This window comes from Bubalus bubalis, chromosome 1 (assembly GCF_019923935.1).
Source record: "Bubalus bubalis isolate 160015118507 breed Murrah chromosome 1, NDDB_SH_1, whole genome shotgun sequence".
Classification (NCBI taxonomy): Eukaryota; Metazoa; Chordata; class Mammalia; order Artiodactyla; family Bovidae; genus Bubalus; species Bubalus bubalis.
In genome coordinates, this window is record NC_059157.1 from 95496402 (window position 1) to 95519239 (window position 22838).

At 37.9% G+C, this 22838-nt stretch overlaps 1 protein-coding gene across 3 annotated transcripts in view; it reads left to right on the top strand.

Moving 5' to 3' along the window:
* Positions 1-22619, top strand: part of ALCAM (activated leukocyte cell adhesion molecule) — a 217975-nt gene extending 195356 nt beyond the window's left edge. Inside the window, exons 10-15 of one of the 3 annotated variants that reach the window (XM_045165391.1) lie at positions 180-315; positions 421-554; positions 3555-3687; positions 5544-5582; positions 5872-5989; positions 22504-22619. In XM_045165391.1, coding sequence (XP_045021326.1) covers positions 180-315; positions 421-554; positions 3555-3687; positions 5544-5582; positions 5872-5989; positions 22504-22591 — 648 coding nt within the window. In that variant the 3' untranslated portion in view covers positions 22592-22619. The remainder of the gene's footprint in view (positions 1-179; positions 316-420; positions 555-3554; positions 3688-5543; positions 5583-5871; positions 5990-22503) is intronic. The other 2 variants (XM_045165394.1, XM_045165393.1) reach the window with 2 other exon arrangements.
* The last annotated feature ends 219 nt before the right edge of the window (positions 22620-22838 follow it).

Below are 22838 nucleotides of genomic sequence, written 5' to 3' on the forward strand. Positions count from 1 at the left end.
ATTTGTCTAACTCTAAAAGTACAGAGGAAAAAGGAAGTCTATTTGTGAAAGCATTTGAAGTTAAGAAAAGAAATTTTCATTAGACCCAGAAGAATAATTTCGGTCTTTATTATTATATAATAAATACATGGAGAGCTATAATTGTGCCATGTGACGTAATTAACTTTTTATTTAATCAGGATAACATCAAGCTTCGATCTAGCCCATCATTTTCTAGTCTTCATTATCAGGATGCTGGAAACTATGTCTGTGAAACAGCTCTGCAAGAGGTTGAAGGATTAAAGAAAAGAGAGTCGTTGACTCTAATTGTAGAAGGTAATAAAATACGTGAGCACCAATTCAAAATTTTCTTTGAGAATTTAATATCTGTTTCTTTTATAATCTCAGTTCAACATCTTATTTTAATTGTAATATTTTTAGGAAAACCTCAAATCAAAATGACAAAGAAAACTGATCCTAGTGGACTGTCTAAAACAATAATCTGCCATGTGGAAGGTTTTCCGAAGCCAGCTATACAGTGGACAATTACTGGCAGTGGAAGTGTCATAAACCAAGCAAGTATTTGTCTTCTTGTTGAGTGCTGTACTTGGTCCAGTGTGGGGTTTTATTTAGGTACCTAAACTGTAAGCTAACATTATCAACACAAAATTCACACTATGTCCTCAGAGGAAGCTTTTGCTGACTTCTTAATTTTCCCAAAGGAAGACCGTAACTCAAAGAGAAATTTAAAATCCTAGGGTCATGGAGCATGGAAGACTTATTTTGTTGTGGTCAGTATCTGGACAAATTAAGAGAGTAGTATTGACATATGTATATGACAATGTATAAAATAGATATCTCATGGGAAGCTGCTATATAGCATAGGGTGCTCTGTGATGACCTAGAGGGGTGTCATAGGGTGGGGGGTGGGAGGAAGTCTCAAGTCGGGGGATATATGTATGCTTAAGGCTGATTCACATTGTTGTACCACAGCAACCAACACAGCATTGTAAAGCAATTATCCTCCAATTAAAAATGAATTTTAAAAATATATAAATTAGGTATTACCCCATGGTCACTAATTCCTGAAATTTGGGTGATTAAAACATTAAGGTATATATTTACCTACATCCTGAACTTCCACGTCTCAGTATAAGTGGCCTCACTTACACTTTACTTACTTTTATGCACATTATGGGTTATTTCTTCTTGAGACTGGGCCCTGGGGAATGGTGAAGAACATAGTCACTGTGAACATATGGTCTGATCTGTGTGTACTGGGGCCAAAGTAAGGCTAGCTAAATATATAGTATCTAGGATGATTTCTGCTAAACAAACTTGTATGTAAACCAAACAGTAATATTTGTACCTTTGTCACACCATTTTAGTTTGCAGTAGTAAAAGGCTAAGAATGTATGAACACTACCAATAATTTTCTCTTTGAAAAAAAAATATGAGAATCCGGCTTATCACAAACTGTTCAGATATGTAATCCCATTAAATTGCCTGTCAACTTGGGTTACTGACATATTGGTTAATTCTATTCTCTCCACGACAGTCTTTATGTCTCTCTTCTCAGTGGAGCCACTTAAAGACTCCTCAGGAATACCCACATGAGCCATTTGATTATTTGAATCTTCTGTGTTCCCTCTTTCCCAGCTTTAGACTCAGTTGAAATCTGAGAAGGCATGCATACACCAGAATCGTAATTTAAAGTGTCCACTCTTTCTCTGTCTAGGGAAGGTGGGCTACTGTTCCAGCTTATGTAGTCTAGTTTTGCAGAACTTGGTGAATTTTGGCTCTTTCAGCTATGGGTGATGCATGTTTACTTGCATAACTCAAGTATGGAATTTCCCTAAAGGAGTGGACACAAGCAAATGCTTCCTGATTTGGTTATATGTGATGGGACACACAAGCAGGAGAATATGCCTGAGGATGACAAAGAGGCTCTTGATTTCAGAATAAAGACCTGAATTGCTAACAATGTTTAGATCTCTTTTTTAGCATCAAAAATTACTGTTTCTATTCTACTCTATTCTTTTTTTTGCTCTCTAGTTCAATTTAATAATAATTATATCAAAAAAACCTTTTGTTTCTGGGTAATGCAAACATAAGAAATAGAAAAATAAGTATCAGATAAGTGTTTAATGAAGAAAAAGGTACAAAGATTTAAAAGGTCAACCTAGAAATAGGCAAAGGCATTTTGTAGAGATAAAGTAATAAAAACCAAAAAAAAGTCATATGAGAAAAGTTCAGTGAGAAAGTCATATGAAAAATACTGGTGGGAATTGGAAAAATAGCAGGTGAACTTACTATGAAGATAAAAATAATAATCCATTCTTCATTGTCAAGGAGAAGGATTGATTCTGGCCCACTAGGTGATATGTTATTTTTCTTGTCCTAGGCTTGTGCTGATCCAGCCATAATTTTTTTATTTGTTCCCTCCTCAATCACATGGTGAATCTATTATTTTACAACTGCTGATACCTCTGTCCCACCCCTATCCCAGGGACTCCATGATATCTCTAATCATGAAGCTCTCTCCTGTCCTCAAGGCCTTTACAATGCATTTGAGAAGAAAGCAAATATAGAGCAATAGAGGACTAGAGGACGTGGTGTGTAAAATATGTCTCAGAAAACAATGCAAGTATATGCTTGCTTTAGTGGAGTTGGACTGAGAATCCAGAAGAGAGTAATGTGAATGGTCTCTTATGTTTGAAGAAATTAAATAGCAGTGGTTACCCTCATCACTAGTCACTGAAAAAGAACCCATCCTCTGTATTTAACTCAAATAAATTGAGAAAGAGAGTCTGGTTTTCCCATGAGAAAACCATACATACCTATGCATGTATGTATCATGGTTTAAAATAAAAGAATTCACCGTTATAGTGGAGGGGAATGAGTTTTGTTGTTTAGTCCACAAGTCATGTCCAACTCTTGCAGACTGTAGTCCACCAGGCTCCTCTGTCCTTGAGATTGCCCAGGAAAGAATATAGGCAAGAATGCTGGAGTGGGTTGCCATTTCCTTCTCCAGGGGATCGTCCTGATCCAGAGATTGAACCCACATCTCCTGCATACATCTCTGGCATTCCAGGCAGATTCTTTACTGCCGAGCCACCAGGGAAGCCCTAAACATAGGAGAGCAACCACCCAACTTAGGGAACGAATTTATCACCCTGGGATTAAGAGGTTCATGCTCTACTAACTGAGGATGTAGTTTACAAATAGAATTAAACTCATAAGTTTATTAGAAGAAAACTGGTGATGAGTTAATCTCTAATTATTTTGAGATAGGCACTATCATGTCAAAATATAAACTAACGAGCATCTATTGAAAAAGAAGAGCTTAGTTTAATTACTAAAATTAATAATAGAAACATAAAGAGAAATCCAAGTATGGATTCACTATTCTTTTTCCTCTTTGATGTAGTTATAAACCTGAAATGGTACATATACCCTTGCATGCCAGATAATGCCACAGAGTACTGCACCTATCTTGGTTCATTCAGTGTTACTCTTTCCTATGTTTTTAATTCATTTCCATTTCTAAAGCCATTTTCCTTTTCTTTTTCCAGACAGAGGAATCTCCATATATCAATGGCAGGTATTATAGTAAAATTATCATTTCCCCTGAAGAGAATGTTACATTAACTTGCACAGCAGAAAACCAGCTGGAGAGAACAGTAAACTCCTTGAATGTCTCTGCTAGTGAGTATTTCCTTTCTGGCATTAAAAAAAGTAAGAAAATTTGAAGTTATTCTTCATTAGTTTAAAATCTTCAATTCCATCTTCCTGTACTGCATTATGGTAAGTTTTATTTATTTATTTTGCATTTGGTATCATCATCATAAGGTTCTTTTTTTTTTTTCCTGGTGTCCATTCTTTACAATCCTTGTCTTGACAGTTAAATCATTTCATGTTTTATGGATCAGAGACTTTATCTTGTACAGGAATGTTTCCAAGATCAACAGAGGATAAAGACTATGTTGCTCTTATTTAATCCATGTTTTGTGTTCAGATGATTCAAAGATTACCTGAAAACATTTCTCTAACAGTTTTAATTTTAGTAAATTTTTAATTCCCTTTAATCTATTATTTTTCATTTCAATTCTTTGTGGTATTTATCCTATTCTAGTTTTGCAAAGGAATGCCATATGCTTAAAGTCACTCAGAAAATTTGTAGTAAAACTGATATCAGGAATCCAAAAATCTAGTTTCAAAAATTGATGCATTTGAATATCATATTTGAATCACAGGTTAAAAAATCAAACAAATTAGATAATCTCAGAGAAAGTGAAAAAAATCTGTCAATGCTGAAATCAAGGTAATGGATACCAATAGCTGCTTCTTTATTTAAGTTGAAGTTATCTCTCATCTTCAAATCTATAATTCTTTATTTTGCTGTGTTAGTCTTAAATCAGGGCTGGCCTAGACTGAGACTCAGATCTGGACAGGACACCAACTGACTCTCCAAACTTTCATTCTTCAGTCAGTTGGAATTCTCTATGTGATTTTAGCAAGATAGAGATATACTGACTAGGAATTAGCTGAAGCTAGGAGAAAATAATTTTCCAAAGATAATGGCCCTTAACAGAATATGACTGGAATATAAAAGCCTTTTGGATTGACAGGAGAAAAGAGCCAAATGAATTTAACTCTAAAATAGGAGCATTGACTTCTCTGAATTCAATTCAGTGAGTATTGATTTGTCCTACCTAAAAGAGAAGTTATCCTTTCTTCCTGAACACAAGTCTCTCTTTTTAATTCTAACCCATTGAATAGTGGCTTTATAGACCTTGCAGTGGTTTGATCAACATTTAATACCATCATTTTCAAAGTCAATGAGCACCTCCTAAAATTCCAATATAGTAGGTATGAGGAGGGGTCTAGGAATCTGCATTTTTAACAATCATCACTGAAAATTCTGATGGAAGCCCATGTTCATAGAAAAATATTTATTTAGTCTAATATTAAATGATAATCCATCACAGTGACAATCCTCTAAATGGGCCAAGATCATAGTGCTATTAGTCATTTGGAGGGTTTTTACAAGCATCACATATATTGCACCTTCACCTCTGAGATGTCCCCAGTTTTAACCCACCACTCCTACCACTTTGAAAATGTCTCTAAGTGGCAAATTTCTGACACTAGAGTATGAAAATAAATTCTCCTCCACCGAGGTAGGAAAATTGAAGTTGAGAAACACTACACTGTAGATTCCATGCACTGCAACTTGTTTCTCCTAAAAAAAGAAATCCTATTAAAAGATGGTAGATAGTGGGAAAGTTATGGATTTCAGATTAATACTATAGCTTGTCAGTTGTGAAGTTTTCTATGGTAGATCAATACCTTTGCAGTTTTAACTACTGTCTTTTCTTTAAAACAAGATGAATTTCTTTGTACGGAAGTTCATGCTTTATTAAATGTAAGTTTTTCTACCCTCAGCTGTAGAATAGATATTTTATCTTTGAGTATTATTACATCATACTATAATGGTAAAGGTGACTTTCATATATCAACAAATTTTGTTTTTAATTTCATATTAACATTTTTCATTTCAGTAAGTATTCCAGAACACGATGAGGCAGACGAGATAAGTGGTAGGTACTATGCTGCCGGCTCTTCTTCCTTGACTATCTGCTCAAGATTTATGAAGTGTCATTGCATAAATAATTTTCCTAGCTGCCACATTTTGATTTGAATTAAAATAGCAAATGAGACAAGATAGTAAGAATGCTAAAATTTTAATCCTTTAGAAGCACAAGTTTGCATGTTACTCTTAGTAGTGAGCCTTGGTCATTTTTAATCAGAAATAATAACTAGATTGACTTCTTTTCAGAAATGCCTGGCATTGTCTGTAATTGCATGGGCTTCTCTTCTTTGTTGTAGATGAAAACAAAGAAAAGGTTAATGACCAGGCAAAACTAATTGTGGGAATTGTTGTTGGTCTCCTCCTCGCTGCCCTAGTTGCTGGTGTCGTCTATTGGCTATACATGAAGAAATCAAAGTAAGTTGAAGAAAAAAGATCTTCATTGTTCATTGACTTTCACGGGGAGAAAATTCAATGTGTTCATTATGTTTATTTCAGCTGAGCATGTAAATTTCTCTAAGAGGAAAGACATATTGCCCAAAGTCAGGCTGATAATGTTTTGCTTCAGCTCACCGTGGCTACATTACCAACACTGGGGGCATGGCTTGGAGTGATTTCACACGTGTCCCCTTATTTTTTTCAGTCAGTAGTCCAAATTGAATTATCTTATTTTTCTCAATGCATAGGTAGGTTTTTAAAAAGCATGTAGTCCTTAGGAGTCAGCCATTCTGAACTGTTTGATGGAGGTTTGTGGACATTAATTAAAAGTGGTTAGTATATCCCATGGGGACATCAGGTGTCTTTATAGTGACAGGCCAGCAGCGAAATTGTTGGTGAGGTCAAGCTGCCTTGCTGTCACTACTCCTCTTAGATTCTAGTTAGGTCACTTTGTTTCATAGGAGGATCTAATTCAGGGGAAAAGTCATCATTATGTTGTGTTGAATTTAAAAAAAAAATGATTAAAGTATTAAAATTACTTTAAAAATTACTAAATGGTGTTTAGATTAAAGATTATTACAATGATACAATAATAAATGTAGAGTCAACCTCACAAATCATCTAATAGTGTTTTATAATGAAAATCCAATAAACAGTTGTTGTTCAGTCGCCAAATTGTGTCCAACTCTCTGGACCACATGGACCACAGCATGCCAGGCTTCCCTGTCCTTCACTGTCTCCTGGAGTTTGCTCAAACTCAGGTCCATTGAGTCAGCAATGCCATTCAATCATCTCATCCTCTGTCGTGCTTCTTCTGCCCTTAATCTTTCCAAGCATCAGGTTCTTTTCCAGTGAGTTGGCTCTTTGCATCAGGTGGCCCAGTTGGAGCTTTAGCTTCAGCATCAGTCCTTTCAGTGAATGTTCAGGGTTGATGTCCTTTAGGATTGACCAGTTTAATCTCCTTGCAGTCCAGGGGACTCTCAAGAGTCTTCTCCAACACCACAGTTCAAAAGCATCAGTTCTTCAGCACTCAACCTTCTTTATGATCCAACTCTCCCATTTGTACATGACTATTGGAAAAGCCATGGCTTTGACTATACAGACCTTTGTTGGCAAAGTGATATCTCTGCTTTTTACTATGCTGTGTAGGTTTGTCATAGCTTTGCTTCCAAGGATCCAGCGTCTTTTAATTTCATGGTTGCACTCACCATCCACAGTGATTTTGGAATCCAAGAAAATAAAATCTGTCACTGTTTCCACTTTTCCCCCTTCTATTTGCCATGGGGTGATGGGACCAGAGGCCATGATCTTAGTTTTCTGAATGGTGAGTTTTAAACATGCTTTTTTACTCCTTCTTTCACCCTTAACAGTGAAGATTCTTAACATACACATATGCGTAGTACTCCTCATTGCCCCAGCTCTGACCCTAGTTTCAGATGCAATTGGGCAGAGATGGAGTTCTTGCATTGCATTTTATAAAAATTCCATTAGTGATTCTGTGGCGTACCCTTGGTTTCAATCATGAGTTTCAAACCCCTGTATCTTATAAATGAGGAAATTGAATTTTACAAGGGACTGTGTGTAGCTTGTGGCAACTTTGGACTTTATTTTGTATTTTCTTGATGTTTTGATATAACCCCTATCAACAACTCAGGTTGAGTTAACTTAAAGTCAAAAGAAAAAACAGACTGAATCAGATCCATGGTTCTACTCTTTACAGATACAAATTTCAGTGAAATAATATTTGAACGGATCTGCCATCAAAGGAAGGTAGTAGCTTAGAATTTTTAAACTCACATAATATGAGCATGGATTGAGTTCTGCCTTGTTCTCACAGTCCATCTCTGAAGTAGATAATCTTATTATACATATTTCACTTTGGAAAAAAACTAAGGCAGAGAATGGTTATAAGGCTTGCTTAAGATCATACACTTGTAAGCGACAGAATTATATTTTATTTAAGGCAGTAGTGTTTTAGAATCTTTGTGTTTAATTCCTAAGTCTTATTTTCTCTCATTATGCCTTACTTTTTCTCTCTTCAGAGAGGCAGAAACACATTCCTGTTGTATATTGTAGTTGATATGCATGTCCACTCTCACACTAGGGCATAGCCACTGCTAGTCTTGGCACTTCAGTCCTCAGTCTTGAACAGTCCACACTATCACTTGATAACAAATGTGGGTTTTTTTCTCAGTGAACATTTTACCTACAAACTCTTCATTGTTGCTTTGTACCCATGGTTTCTATGGAAAGTTTAGAAGACTGTCTGTACCATGTAGAAAAAAGGAAATGCAATTTCCCAGAGGCAGTATCTATCTTATTAGATATTCTCCTTCTATGTGTCTAAGTTTCCTGACTATCAAAATCTTATCCTTTCTTTATAATCTACAATGAGGTGCTCACAAATCTAACAACTTGGCCTCTAAAGTATTTTGGTTTTATTTATTTAGGATTTCTGAAAGTAATTTTTATTTAGGGCACTTCAAAGTAATTTTACTTCTTAAACAATAAAAATAAAATTTCTCTGTATCCTGAAATTTCACTGAAAAATAAACAGCAGTCTTGTACATTATGATCAAATGAATGTGAAATTCATGGCACTCTCCAGTGTCCTTAATCATCCTACTCTGATTGCCAATATTTCATCATATCCTATTTGTCTTTCTATGAATAGGAAAAAAATATTGTGTGTAGAGGGCAGGGAGGTTGTTATGTCATTGTATATTACCATATGGTAACCCAGAATTAAAATCATGGGTAAATAAATGCTGGACATTTAGCTTCATAGTGTCTTTAGTTTAAGGACTAAGACTGCATACATTTCTTTTGAAGTCAGTCAGTTCAGTTCAGTTGCTCAGTCATGTCCAACTCTTTGCGACCCCATGAATCTCAGCACGCCAGGCCTCCCTGTCCATCACCAACTCCCGGAGTTCACTCAGACTCACGTCCATCGAGTCAGTGATGCCATCCAGCCGTCTCATCCTCTGTCGTCCCCTTCTCCTCCTGCCCTCAATCTCTCCCAGCATCAGAGACTTTTCCAATGAGTCAACTCCTCACATGAGGTGGCCAAAGTACTGGAGTTTCAGCTTCAGCATCATTCCCTCCAAAGAAAAACCAGGGCTGATCTCCTTCAGAATGAACTGGTTGGATCTCCTTGCAGTCCAAGGGGTTCTCAAGAGTCTTCTCCAACACCACAGTTCAAAAGCATCAATTAAGTACTTCATTTAATTAAGTGCTTATTTTACCATCTGACTTGGACATTTGTCTAAATAACTGTTATGTATTGAAAAGTGCACCAACTTTGCTAGATTCAGTATTATTGGTAATCAAAATAAATTGCAGTTTTTACCTCAAGCATCAAAGTGTTTTTATTAAGACTTTGCAGAACTCTTCAGATTTGCTAAGTGCTTCACATTTGTGCTCACTCAGTCGTGTCCAACTCTTTGCAACCACATGGGCTGTAGCCTGCCAGGCTCCTCTATCCTTGGGATTTTCCAGGCAAGAGTACTGGAGTGGGTGCCATTTCCTTCTCCTAGAAAGTGCTTCACATTCCTGACTAGCTTTTTTACTCCCCTCTGAGATAAGCAAGCATTTTTGCTATATGAGTTATTGTTAATACTTATGCCCAGAGTAAATGCACATTCATAATAAGAGCTTTCAGGTTAAGAGTTCTTAAGTCTATTTTTGGGTCCACTATACTCCCTTTCTTCCTTTTCTTCTAGGTAAATTCACCTTTACAAATCAATATGAGTTTCATTTCTATGTTTAGCTTAATTCATCAACATTTTATATGGATATGAGAGAATTTAATAATAAAGATATGGTTCAGACTTTTTTCTCAGATACCTAAAGAAATATACCCCTGTGTTTACCCTCCTGTGAAATGATGCCATCAAAAATCTTAGTGAGTCACACATTATTACAAACAACTTGTAGCAACAATTAAATTAGTTCTTTGCATTGTCAATTTAATGTCAGTGGAGAGAGCAATGAGAGAAACAATCTTTTATGCCCAAGTAGAATGGCACCCCACTCCAGTAGTCTTGCCTGGAAAATCCCATGGATGGAGGAGCCTGGTGGGCTGCAGTCCATGGGGTCGCTAAGAGTTGGACACGACTGAGCGACTTCACTTTCACTTTTCACTTTTATGCATTGGAGAAGGAAATGGCAACCCACTCCAGCGTTCTTGCCTGGAGAATCCCAGGGACGGGGGAGCCTGGTGGGCTGCCATCTATGGGGTCACACAGAGTCGGACACGACTGAAGTGACTTAGCTGCAGAATTTGAGTACAACATACCTAATGACTACTCAAAAACCAGGAACTCCCCATTACATTCATATGAGATACATATTTTTATATCTATTTTTAAATACGGAAAACTGCAGCAGGAAATGCTTAGCAGTGGTGCTTGACGTTGTGATATGGTATGTTCATTGCAGAATAAGGACTCGTACTTTCTCTACTGTTTTGAGTCATATAACTGCTCACTGGAAATTTTTTTTTTGAGATATTTTGATAGTGAGAATGGATAACTCATCATTTCCTATGCATGCAGGGTATTAACTGTCATTTCCAGGCAAAAGATATTAACTGACTAAACCCAGTTCATATCTAGTTGTTTAACAGGTGAAAAAAGTGAAAATATTAGTCATTCAGTCATGTCCAACTCTTTGCAACCCCACGAACTGTAGCCCACCAGGCTGCTCTGTCCATGGAATTCTCCAGGCAAGAATACTGGAGTGAGTAGTCATTCCCTTCTCAAAGGGATCTTCCTGACCCAGGGATCGAACTCCAGTCTCCTACATTGCAGTCAGATTCTTTACCATCTGAGCCATGTTTAATAGGAAACATGGAAACATAAAGACCTAGACCTAGAGATAATTCAATGACTTTTAAAATTATTTACTCCATTCACTCCATCATATTCTCTGAACATTGTTTTCATATCTGGAGGAAGTTAAATGTTACTTTTTGAGTTCTAAATTCTCTCCTACATTTTTTATAGTATAAGAACTACTGAAAAATTGAAAGAGTCAGAGATAAAGGAAAAAATGTAAGGCAGCATGATGTAGCCACAAGCTTATTCAGACGTATATTAAAACCATAATTTCCTGATTGGTTACATTTAAGAGACCCTTGGCCACCATACTTCTTATCACTAAACTGAAAGTAAGCACCAACCAAACATTTACAATCTCAAAATACATGTTGTATGGATCTTGGAAATTTACCAAGAGATTTATCTTTTGCAACTGTGGAACTCATGACTATTTTCATGAAGTTTTTGTACAATATGAGGACAATATGGAAGTCTAAAATATCCTTTGTCAGTTCTGCCTTATATAATGCTTTACTATTCTCCTACTGTCTTAGGGAAAAAAAACCAGACAGTCCTAAATTGGCAAAAGACTAAAGAAGACTAGTCTTTAACCTCAAAACTTTAAGAAATATGGTTATATTAAGCCTTTCTAAAACTCTTCTCATTAGTATCTCTTAGTATATGGAAGAGGATCTTGCAAGAAATTTAATTTTAACTGAATTCTATTTTCAATCAATATTCTCTCTAAAATCAATGTTCCCATAAGGAAAGATTGACTCCCCGCTGAATGACTTGAAAATACAGGGCTAAAGGACCATTTATGGCACATTTTGAGTGACTTTCCTAGTGTATTACTACTTAACTGAAATCCTCAAAATTTAATGAGGTAAGTTTGCTGCTGCTGCTGCTGCTGCTGCTGCTAAGTCACTTCAGTCGTGTCCGACTCTGTGTGACCCCATAGACGGCAGCCCACCAGGCTCCCCCGTCCCTGGGATTCTCCAGGCAAGAACACTGGAGTGGGTTGCCATTTCCTTCTCCAATGCATAAAAGTGAAAAGTGAAAGTGAAGTCGCTCAGTCGTGTCCAACTTTTAGCAACCCCATGGACTGCAGCCCACCAGGCTCCCCCATCCATGGGATTTTCCAGGCAAGAGTACTGGAGTGGGGTGCCATTGCCTTCTTAAACATATTTCATAGTATCTAAGGCTCAGTGAATATTACCTGCCCAAGTTAACGCATGCAGTATCTTATTCCGTATCCCATATAAACTTTCAAATATATTTTGCTGCCTCACAAGGACTTCTTTGGAATTAAAACTTCATCTATGATTTTAATTGCCTGCTGGCATTTTATGTAGTGCTAGGGGTTGGAGGATGTGTTTTCAAGTGCAGAGCTGATGTGGCCTCTTGCCTTATATTAGACATCCAGCTAACCCAAGCTTTGGTTTCTTTTTCCTTCACTACCCCATAGCCTGGCAGGCAGCCAAAAGAGGAATAAAAGACAATGCCCCATTATTCTATCAAAGCATAAATAATAGAAGAGACTAAAGAGGAAATAAGATAATGTGGGAATGCTGGAGTCCCCATTCAGTCAGTCACAAGGTCGTGGCCCCCCAAAAGGGCAGAAGTGTCCATGGCCCTGCTCTCTCCTACTACATGTGAACTGAAACATTTCCAGCAGAAAGAGATAGCATCAAAATTTCCATTTTTATCTCTCTTTGTGTGCCTAGTCCCTCAGTCCTGTCTATCTCTTTGCAACCCCATGGACTGTAGCCCACCAGGCTCCTCTGTCCATGATCCCATGGGATTTCCCAAGCAAGAATACTGGAATGGGTTGCCATTTCCTTCTCCAGAGGATCTTTCTAGCCCAGGGATCAAAACTGCATCTCCTGCATTGGCAGGTGAATTCTTTACCACTGAGCCACCAGGGAAGCCTGTCTATATACATGCATTTCACTTCAGTTTAGTTCAATTCAGTCACTCAGTCGTGTCCAACTCTTTGCAACCCCATGAACCACAGCACGCCAGGCCTCCCTGTCCATCAGCAACTCCCAAAGTCCACCCAAACCCATGTCCATCGAATTGGTGATGCTATCCAACCATCTCATCCTCTGTCGTTCCCTTCTCCTCCTGCCCTCAATCTTTCCCAGCATCAGGGTCTTTTCAAATGAGTCAGCTCTTCACACCAGGTGGCCAAAGTAATAGAGTTTCAGCTTCAACATCAGTCCTTCCAATGAACACCTAGGACTGATCTCCTTTAGGATGGAATGGTTGGACCTCCTTGCAGTCCAAGGGACTCTCGAGAGTCTTCTCCAACACCACAGTTCAAAAGCATCAATTCTTCGGCACTCAGCTTTCTTCACAGTCCAACTCTCACATCCATACATGACCACTGGAAAAACCATAGCCTTGACAGGACAGACCTTGTTGGCAAAGTAATGTTTCTGCTTTTTAATATGCTGTCTAGGTTGGTCATAACTTTCCTTCCAAGGAGTAAGCGTCTTTTAGCATTTCACTTAATTTGTTTAATATCATGGTTTTTTTTTAATCATTGTTTCAAAGGTGAAGGGAAGTCCTATTTCTCAAGTTTCTGCTTCTGCCCATACTGTTACCACATTACCCACCTAAAGGAAACGCCTAAATCACCCACCTAAAGGAAATGCTTTGAACCATGATGCTGAATACATGCCAGTGGCATCCTGCTTTTGTGCACATTCAGTGTTGTTACATTTATTTTGATCCACTGATCCACTGACATAATGGTGGTTCCCATATTTGCTATTGCCCAAATGAAAGGCTATCTTCTATTTTTCACTGCCAATATTAGGATTTCCTGTTTTGGTAGAGGGTTTCTTCGGAGAGTCATTTGAAGAAATGCTAAAGATATCAAATCAAAACTTTTAAGAAGTCCATCTATTCATTTTTCTTTCTTTCCTTCTTCAAACCCCAAAACTGCTGACAAATGTCCTTCTGAGATGTGGGGCTTAGAGCCCTCCTCTCCTCTTCTAACTCTTTATTAAGGTTAGCCCAGGGGGAAGCTTACTTTGCTGAGAGCTGTGAACAAGGAATAAAGAAAAATAACTATTCTCATGGTTATGACCCTGATTACCTGCACAGGTATCAATGGCAGGTTTGCTGAGAGTGGCAATTCCACACTGCCAGGGTCCCAGTCGTAAATACCTGTGATCCTGGTGCCCTTCTGTGCTGTGTTCCAGGCATGCTATAAAGTAGAAATCATAGAAAATGCCCTTTTAAACTGGGAAGTATTAATAATTCCTCATATTGCCTCTCAGTTTTCAAATTTGTTATACATATGCCTACATTTGGAAAACCTAAAGTCCTATGAATTCTTTCATGTATGAGTTATTATACATGGCTATTGTTTTTATTTTCCAAATGTGCAACTCTGTTAGAGCACTTTATGTATCCTTTCAAATGACACCACATTCCAAGATTATGATATATTGGCTATGTCTGCCATTCCTACCCACTTCACTTTTCCTACCTCCTTTATCCCCTTTTAAATTTACATTAGTTGAGCTATAGTTGATGTATAACATTGAATAAATTTAAAGTGTACCATGTGTTGATTTGATACATTTATATACTGCAATGTGATTTCCACTGTAGCATTAGTAACATCTCTATCCCATCTCTTAGTAACTCTAAAGCAAAGGCACATTTAGAAGACACTGCTGGATTTAGTTCCCTACCTTCTTTCAAGGAGATCTGGTAACAAATTTATAGTAGTGGGGAAAATCTCACAAAAAAGTTAAAGAATCTTCTAAAATGATACTTAAAAGCAACTTGAATGCTTAACAGCACTGCACTTACAGAAATAACACAGAAGAGTAGTTGAGAGAGAGGATTGAACTCTCTTCGGCCACTCAGTAGCTATGTGGCTGGGCAACAATCCAGAACTCACCATTTTTTTGAGTCCCTGTCACTTCCTGGGGTCTTTCACATATATTCTACATTTATCCTCACACCAGCCCTAGGAGTAAACCCCACTGTCCCCCATTTACAGAAGAGCAAACATCTTCAGAGGAGGGACTTGTCTAAGGATTCAGCTCACACTTGGCACATGAGGATTAGAACCCAGGTTTACTAACCTCAGGGTTAAGACTCTTCTCTCCACTTTACTGATTAGAGGGTCGCCTCCAGAGCTTCTTCCAATATTCATTTAAACCCAAGTAAGACGGTAGGTGTTGCAAGAGGGCATCAGAGGGCATGAAACCATACTCACAGAAAACTAGTCAATCTAATCACACTGGGACCACAGCCTTGTCTAACTCAATGAAACTAAGCCATGCCCATGGGGCAACCCAAGACGGGCGGGTCATGGTGGAGAGATTTGACAGAATGTGGTCCACTGGAGAAGGGAATGGCAAACCACTTCAGTATTCTTGCCTTGAGAACCCCATGAACAGTATGAAAAGGCAAAATGATAGGATACTGTAAGAGAAACTCCCCAGGTCAGTAGGTGCCCAATATGCTACTGGAGATCAGTGGAGAAATAACTCCAGAAAGAATGAAGGGATGGAGCCAAAGCAAAAACAATACCCAGCTGTGGATGTGACTGGTGATAGAAGCAAGGTCTGATGCTGTAAAGAGCAATATTGCATAGGAACCTGGAATGTCAGGTCCATGAATCAAGGCAAATTGGAAGTGGTCAAACAAGAGATGGCAAGAGTGAATGTCGACATTCTAGGAATCAGCGAACTGATTTAAATTTTATCTCATTTTATTTTTTTTTATCTCATTTTAAAATTATAAAAAAGCTGACTGATGCATAACTCTCCAGACAAGTAACTGTAATAATTTGTATTTTAACCGAAATGCTCATTCTTTATAAATGCCTTAACCTCCTTCCTTAAATCAATCAACTTAAAAAAAAATATTGACTGAAAATATTGCTCAAAATAATGGTTTAAATAAAGTTTTGTTCTCTTCCAGTAGTAGATAGATTTCTAACCTGTGTAATGCTTTCAAACCTCTAAAATTTCCATAAATTAAAAAAGACACATCCATAAAATTATATTTATTTTTACCACATCAATCTCTAAACTGAGCCCAAAAGTAATCAAGCCCAAGAGTAAGGTCTAGAGTTTTTTTCCCAGTTAGAGAGAGCAGACTCTCAGTAACAAAAATTCGTAAAAACTTCAAGTAAATCTTACATACATGCACTCAGTGAATACCTCCCTCCCCCAGCAGCAACACTAATTTATTTCTATTTAAAACATTTCACAGTGGTTAACACTTGGCATATTTGTATAACTGTGTAACTTGGCCCATAGATCCTGGAGCCAGACTACTGGAGTTTGAATCCTGGCTTTGCTGTTTGCTAGCTGTGTAACCACAAGCAAGTTTATTAGTGTACTTCAATGTTAAACAGAGGTATCCTAAAGCTAAAATAATTTAATATCTGTAAAGCATTTAGAAAAGGGCCTGGGGCACACTGAGGCATAATAAGAGTTTTAGCAGTTATTTTTTTTGGATAGTGAGATTAAGAAAAGATGGGAAATTTTTTTCCTTTTTTTAATTTTAAAAATAATCAGTTTGAAGTTGCTCAACTCTTCATCTACAAACATATTCTACAAATATGTTTCATGTTACCCTTAACAAACTCTTTTTCATAATGTCAAACTGTACGCAGTGATTCTTAGCCTGATTTTACCTGACCAATATGCTGAAAAATATTGTGATTTTCCCTGAAAACCACAACTTCCTTAGAATTCTAGTCACTCCCTTCCTCTCAAGACCCCCTTCTTTTATTTGATAGAATTTTTTGAAATCACAGAAATTACCCTTCGTCCCTACACAAATACTAAATCCACCTAGAAGGTGAGTAGAATTGGAAGTGGGAATGGTATCCAGTTCCTCATTGTACTTTTTACCTGATTCTTGCAATTCTTGGCCATGAGGATAATGCTTTAGTTTTTCGCTATATAATAATTTTATATTAAGGTAAATTTTGCTTACATTTAATATGCAATTAAATATGTTTTGATAAATGTATACACCATTGTAGCCATTACTCCAATCATGATATAGAGCACCCCATCACCCCTTTGGAATTCCTTCCTATACAGCCCTGTCATCCTTTTTCCCTTAGGCAATCACTATGTTGATTGCTATCAAAAGTATTCTATTTTACCTATCTGTGAAAAAGCAACTGGGTGTGTACTGACTTTATATTGTTGTTCAGTCACTAAGTTATGTTTGACTCTTTGAGACCCCGTGGACTATAGCATGCCAGGCTTTCTTGTCCTTCACTATCTCCCAGAGTTTGCTCAAACTCATGTCCATTGTGTTGATGATGCCATCCAAACATCTCATCCTCTGTCGTACCCTTCTCCTCCTGCCATCCATCTTTCTCAGCATCACAGTTTTTTCCAATAAATTGGCTCTTTGCATCAGGTGGCCAAAGTATTGGAGCCTCAGCTTCAGCATCTGTCCTTGCAGTGAATATTCAGTGTTGATTTCCTTTAGGATTGACTGGTTGATCTCCTTGTAGTCCAAGGGACTCTCAAGAGCCTTCTCCAACACCACAGTTTGAAAGCATCAATTCTTCGGCACCTAGCCTTCTTTATAGTCCAACTCTCACTTCCATACACCACTACTGGGAAACCATAGCTTTGACTATAATGCACCTCTGTCGGCAAAGTGACTTCTCTGCTTTTTAAAACACTATCTAGGTTTGTCATAATTTTCCTTCAAGGAGCAAGCATCATTTAATTTCATGGCTACAGTCACTGTCTGCAGTGATTCTGGAACCCAAAAAAAGAAAATCTGTCACTGCCTCCACTTTTTTCCCGTCTATATGCCATGCAGTGATGGGACCAGGTGCCATGATCCTAATTTTTTGAATATTGAGTTTTAAGCCAGCTTTTTCACTCTCTTTTTCACCTTGTCAAGAGGCTCTTTAGTTTAGACTTGATATTGGTGAACACTAATATCATAAGGAACAGTAAAAGGAAATACATATGAAGTATAATAAGGCCAGTTAGTTCAATTCAGTAAAATAAATATATTTTGGGTGCCTACCTTATTCAGACAAGAAGGTGTAAATAAAACATGGTCCTTACTATCAAGGAGTTTACATTCAAGTCAAGGAGACTAAAGAGATTGACTACATTTGAAATGTCACAGGACAGATGCATGGAGACCGGGGTGGAGACTCTATGATGGGAAGAGCTGGATGTCTCTCTGTTTAAGGTCTGGAGAAAGCGAGACATGTCAGAATCTCAATCATAAGCTTGAGAAGGCCATGACTTAGGGGTAGGGACAAGCCAGATGTAGACTGAATCTTACTAAAACTGCAACTGAGCTTCAACCTAGCTCAAACCCTGACCAAACTGAAGTCATCCTATCTGCTCACCTTTCTGCTTAACAAAGTAAAGGGGGGACCTTATGTGATGGAAAATAACATTGTGTGTAGTCTCTCCTATTATTTTGTATATGGTGTCATGCAAAATAAAAAGGACTAGATTTACAAAGAGTCAAGAAAATATAATCAGTAATCAAGAGGAAAAGCAGACAAGCAGATCTGTGAATTATTTGGGTATTGTAGTTAACACACAAGGATATTAATAAAACTATAAATAATATATTGAAAGTGAAAGAAAGATGGCCAAAGGAGATGGAGTCAAAAATTGAAATGAACTTTAAAATATTTTTTAAAATATAATATTAAATATAACTCTCCTGTATTGCAGTCAGACTCTTTACCATCTGAGCCACTGTCTAAGCCACCATATTACATTATATAATATTAAAATATATATTAAAATAGGTCTGAAAATATATTAAAATAGGTTAGGGTTAGGGTTCGGTTTATTAAAAATATGTCTCTGGTAGATAAATTTAGAAGTAGATTGGCCACAGCAGAACACAAGAGAAGCAAACTAGAATATAGATCAATAGAACACATAGAGGTTGAGGCACAGAGAGGAAAAGAATACATAGGATGCTTAAGAGAATAAGAGACACGTGGGACACATATAAAGGTCTACCTTATGTATCAACATAAGTGAAATCCCAGAAAGAATAAAGAGCAAGAATGCCCATAATCAATGAAATAAATCAGCCCAGTAACAAGCTATACAGTAATGAGAATAAACAACCTACAACTACATGCAACATTATATGTGAATATCACAAACATAAAGTTGAGTTTAAATAAAAGGCAGATAGAAATGAATACATGTGGTACAATTCCATTTATAACAAATTATACAAACAGATAAAACCATTCTGTGAAAACTCTGGATTGTGATAACCTTTGGGGAGGTAGCAATGACTGGAAGGGAGTATAATGGGGGACTTCTGCATCTGAAGCCATTCTGTTTCTTGAGCTAGTTGCCAGTTACCAGTTACATTCGTGCATCCACTTTTGAAAATTCATTGTACATTTTTGATGGGTACATTATCTTCTATGGATTTTATTGAGGTTGCATGTGTGCGTGCTCAGTTGCTCAGTCACATCCAACTCTTTGGGACCCTATGGACTGTAGCTCGCCAGGCTCCTCTGTCCATGGGATTTTCCAGGCAAGAATAGTAAAGTGGGTTGCCACTTCCTCCTCCAGGGGATCTTCTGACTCAGGGATCAAACCCACATCTCCTGGGTCTCTTGCAATGGCAAGTGAATTCTTTACCACTTCAGTTCAGTTCAGTCTCTCAGCCGTGTCTGACTCTTTGCGACCCTATGGACTGCAGCACGCCAGGCCTCCCTGTCCATCACCACTTAGTCACCTGGAAAACTCCATTATTGAGGTTACTAAGGCTTCATTTGTTACTAGTTAAGTAACTAATTAAGCTTCTCAGGTGGTTCAGTGGTAAAGAATCCACCTGCCAATGCAGGAGATAAGGGTCCCATGCCTTGGTCAGGAAGATCCCATGGAGAAGGAAGTGGCAATCCACTCCAGTATGCCTGCTGGGAAAATCCTATAGACAAAGGAGCCTAGTGAGATATAGTTTGTGGGGTTGCAAAGAGTCAGATGTGACTGAGCACATACACACAAAGTAACTAATTAGAAAAAGAGAGTAGAACTCAAAAAATCTGTGATATGTATGCAGCTGCTGCTAAGTCGCTTCAGTCGTGTCCAACTCTATGCGACTCCATAGACAGCAGCCCACCAGGCTACTCTGTCTCTGGGATTCTCCAGGCAAGAATACTGGAGTGGGTTGCCATTTCCTTCTCCAATGCACACATGCATGCTAAGTCGCTTCAGTCATGTCCAGCTGTGTTACCGTATGGACAGCAGCCCACCAGACTCCTCTGTCCACAGGATTCTCCAGGCAAGAATACTGGATATATATCCATCTACATTATATATATATACCATTACATTATATATATACACCATCTATATTATAGATATGTATATATATAATGGTATATATACCTTTATATTATATATGTAAATTCATATCTAAAAAGCCTCTTGATGAAGGTGAAAGAGGAGAGTGAAAAAGTTGGCTTAAAACTCAACATTCAGAAAGCGAAGATCATGGCATCTGGTCCCATCATTTTATGGGAAATAGATGGAGAAACAGTGGAAACAGTGTCAGACTTTATTTTTTGGGGCTCCAAAATCACTGCAGATGGTGACTGCAGCCATGAAATTTAAAGACGCTTACTCCTTGGAAGAAAAGTTATGACCAATCTAGATAACATATTGAAAAGCAGAGACGTTACTTTGCCAACAGAGGTCCATTTAGTCAAGGCTATGGTTTTTCCAGTGGTCATGTATGGATGTGAGAGTTGGACTGTGAAGAAAGCTGAGCGCCAAAGAATTGATGCTTTTGAACTGTTGGAGTTCAAAGTGTTGGAGAAGACTCTTGAGAGTCCCTTGGACTGCAAGGAGATCCAACCAGTCCATTCTGAAGGAGATCAGCCCTGGGATTTCTTTGGAAGGAATGATGCTAAAGCTGAAACTCCAGTACTTTGGCCACCTCATGCGAAGAGTTGACTCATTGGAAAAGACTCTGATGCTGGAGGGATTGGGGGCAGGAGGAGAAGGGGACGACAGAGGATAAGATGGCTGGATGGCATCACTGACCTGATGGACATGAGTCTGAGTGAACTCCAGGAGTTGTTGATGGACACGGAGGGAGGCCTGGCATGCTGTGATTCATGGGGTCGCAAAGAGTCGGACACGACTGAGCGATTGAACCGAACTGAAATTCATATCTATCCTGTCACATATTATAGGACTCTCTGCTGCTTATGAACAATTTAGAAGACTGTCATTTAAGCTAAATTAAAAAATTTTTAATCACAAATTAAATTTAGGCTAAATATAATTAATGTCCCAATATGAATGAGCCGTATGTCTTTATCTCACTTGGACGTAAAACATACACTCTTAAACACTATTAACACTATTAAGTTGTGATTCTTAGTAAATGAGTTACAGAATTCTATTTAAAGCATAGCAAATTCTCTAAAATTTTTCACTTTTAGGGAAAAATGGCATTTTCTATCCCAGCTTCTTTAATCAAGAAACACATCTGGTGTTATATAATTTTTAAAAGTGTAAGTATTACTAGGAATCATTGACTCAATAGACATAAGTTTGAACAAACTCTGGGAGAAAGTTAAGGACAGGGAAGCCTGGCATTCTGCAGTCCATGGGATTACAAAGAGTTAGACATGACTTAGCAACTGAACAACAATAACAATTACTAGGAATTATATAGCAACAATAATTTGAAGTACCATCACTGTGGTTTCCCTGATGACTTCTATTTCTCTTAGCATATATTTAATGCAACCCCAGGGTCAAGGTAGTTTCAGTGAAATGTGTTCTATTACCAGTCAAGGCTCACAGATGTGGAATTGTTCATCCTAAGGGCATATGTGTATTTGATGTAAAACATTTGCTTTTAAAAGGTACATTAATGTGAACTCTAATATTAAAAATGTTCAGTTGCTCAGTTGGTTCTGACTCTGCAACCCCATGGTCTGCATGGGATAGGCTTCCCTATTCTTCACCAACTCCCAGAGCTTGCCTAAACTTATGTCCATTGAGTTAGTGATGCCATCCAACCATCTTGTCCTCTTTTGTCCCCATCTCCTCCTGCTGTCAATATTTCTCAGCTTAAAGATCTTTTCCAATCTGTTGGCTCTTCACATCAGGTGGCCAAAGTATTAGAGCTTCAACTTCAGCCTCAGTCCTTCCAATGAATATTCAGGACTGATTTCCTTTAGGATTGACTCGTTTGATCTCCTTAGAGTTCAAGGGACTCTCAAGAGTCTTCTCCAACACCACAGTTTGAAAGCATCAGTTCTTTGGTGCTCAGCCTTCTTTATGGTGCAACTCTCACCTTCATACATGACTACTGGAAAAACCATAGCTTTGACTACATGGACCTCTGTCAGCAAAGTAAGGTGTCTGCTTTTTAATATGCTGTCTAGGTTTGTCATAGCTTTTCCTTCAAGGAGCTAGCATCTTTTAATTTCATGGCTGCAGTCACCATCCACCATCCACCGATTTTGGAGCCCAAGAAAATAGCCTGTCACTGTTTCCATTGTTTCCCCATCTGTTTGTTATGAAGTGATGTGACTGAATGCTGTGATCTTTGTGTTTTGAATGTTGAGTTTTAAACCAGTTTTTAAGAAAAGTTAAATATGTTTGTCAATGTGATGATGTGTATTTAATTCTCTTGTAGGACTGCATCAAAACATGTAAACAAGGACCTTGGTAATATGGAAGAAAACAAAAAGTTAGAAGAAAACAATCACAAAACAGAAGCCTAAGAGAGAAACTGTTCCACTTGTCATCCAGGTGGGTAGGCTGTGTGAGGTTTACAAAGATAATTCCCAGGAAAATATGAAACATTCTAGTGGTGAAAGGGAAGGCCTTGACGTTAACATGCATTATAATTGCAGCTTTAAAAACAGGAAGAAATTTTTTCCAAAGAAAACTTTGGTTACTCAGAAAGGTATTCTCAGAAGAATGGAATCTCAATGGACTCCCCATCCTCAAGCAAATCATTATCTTCAG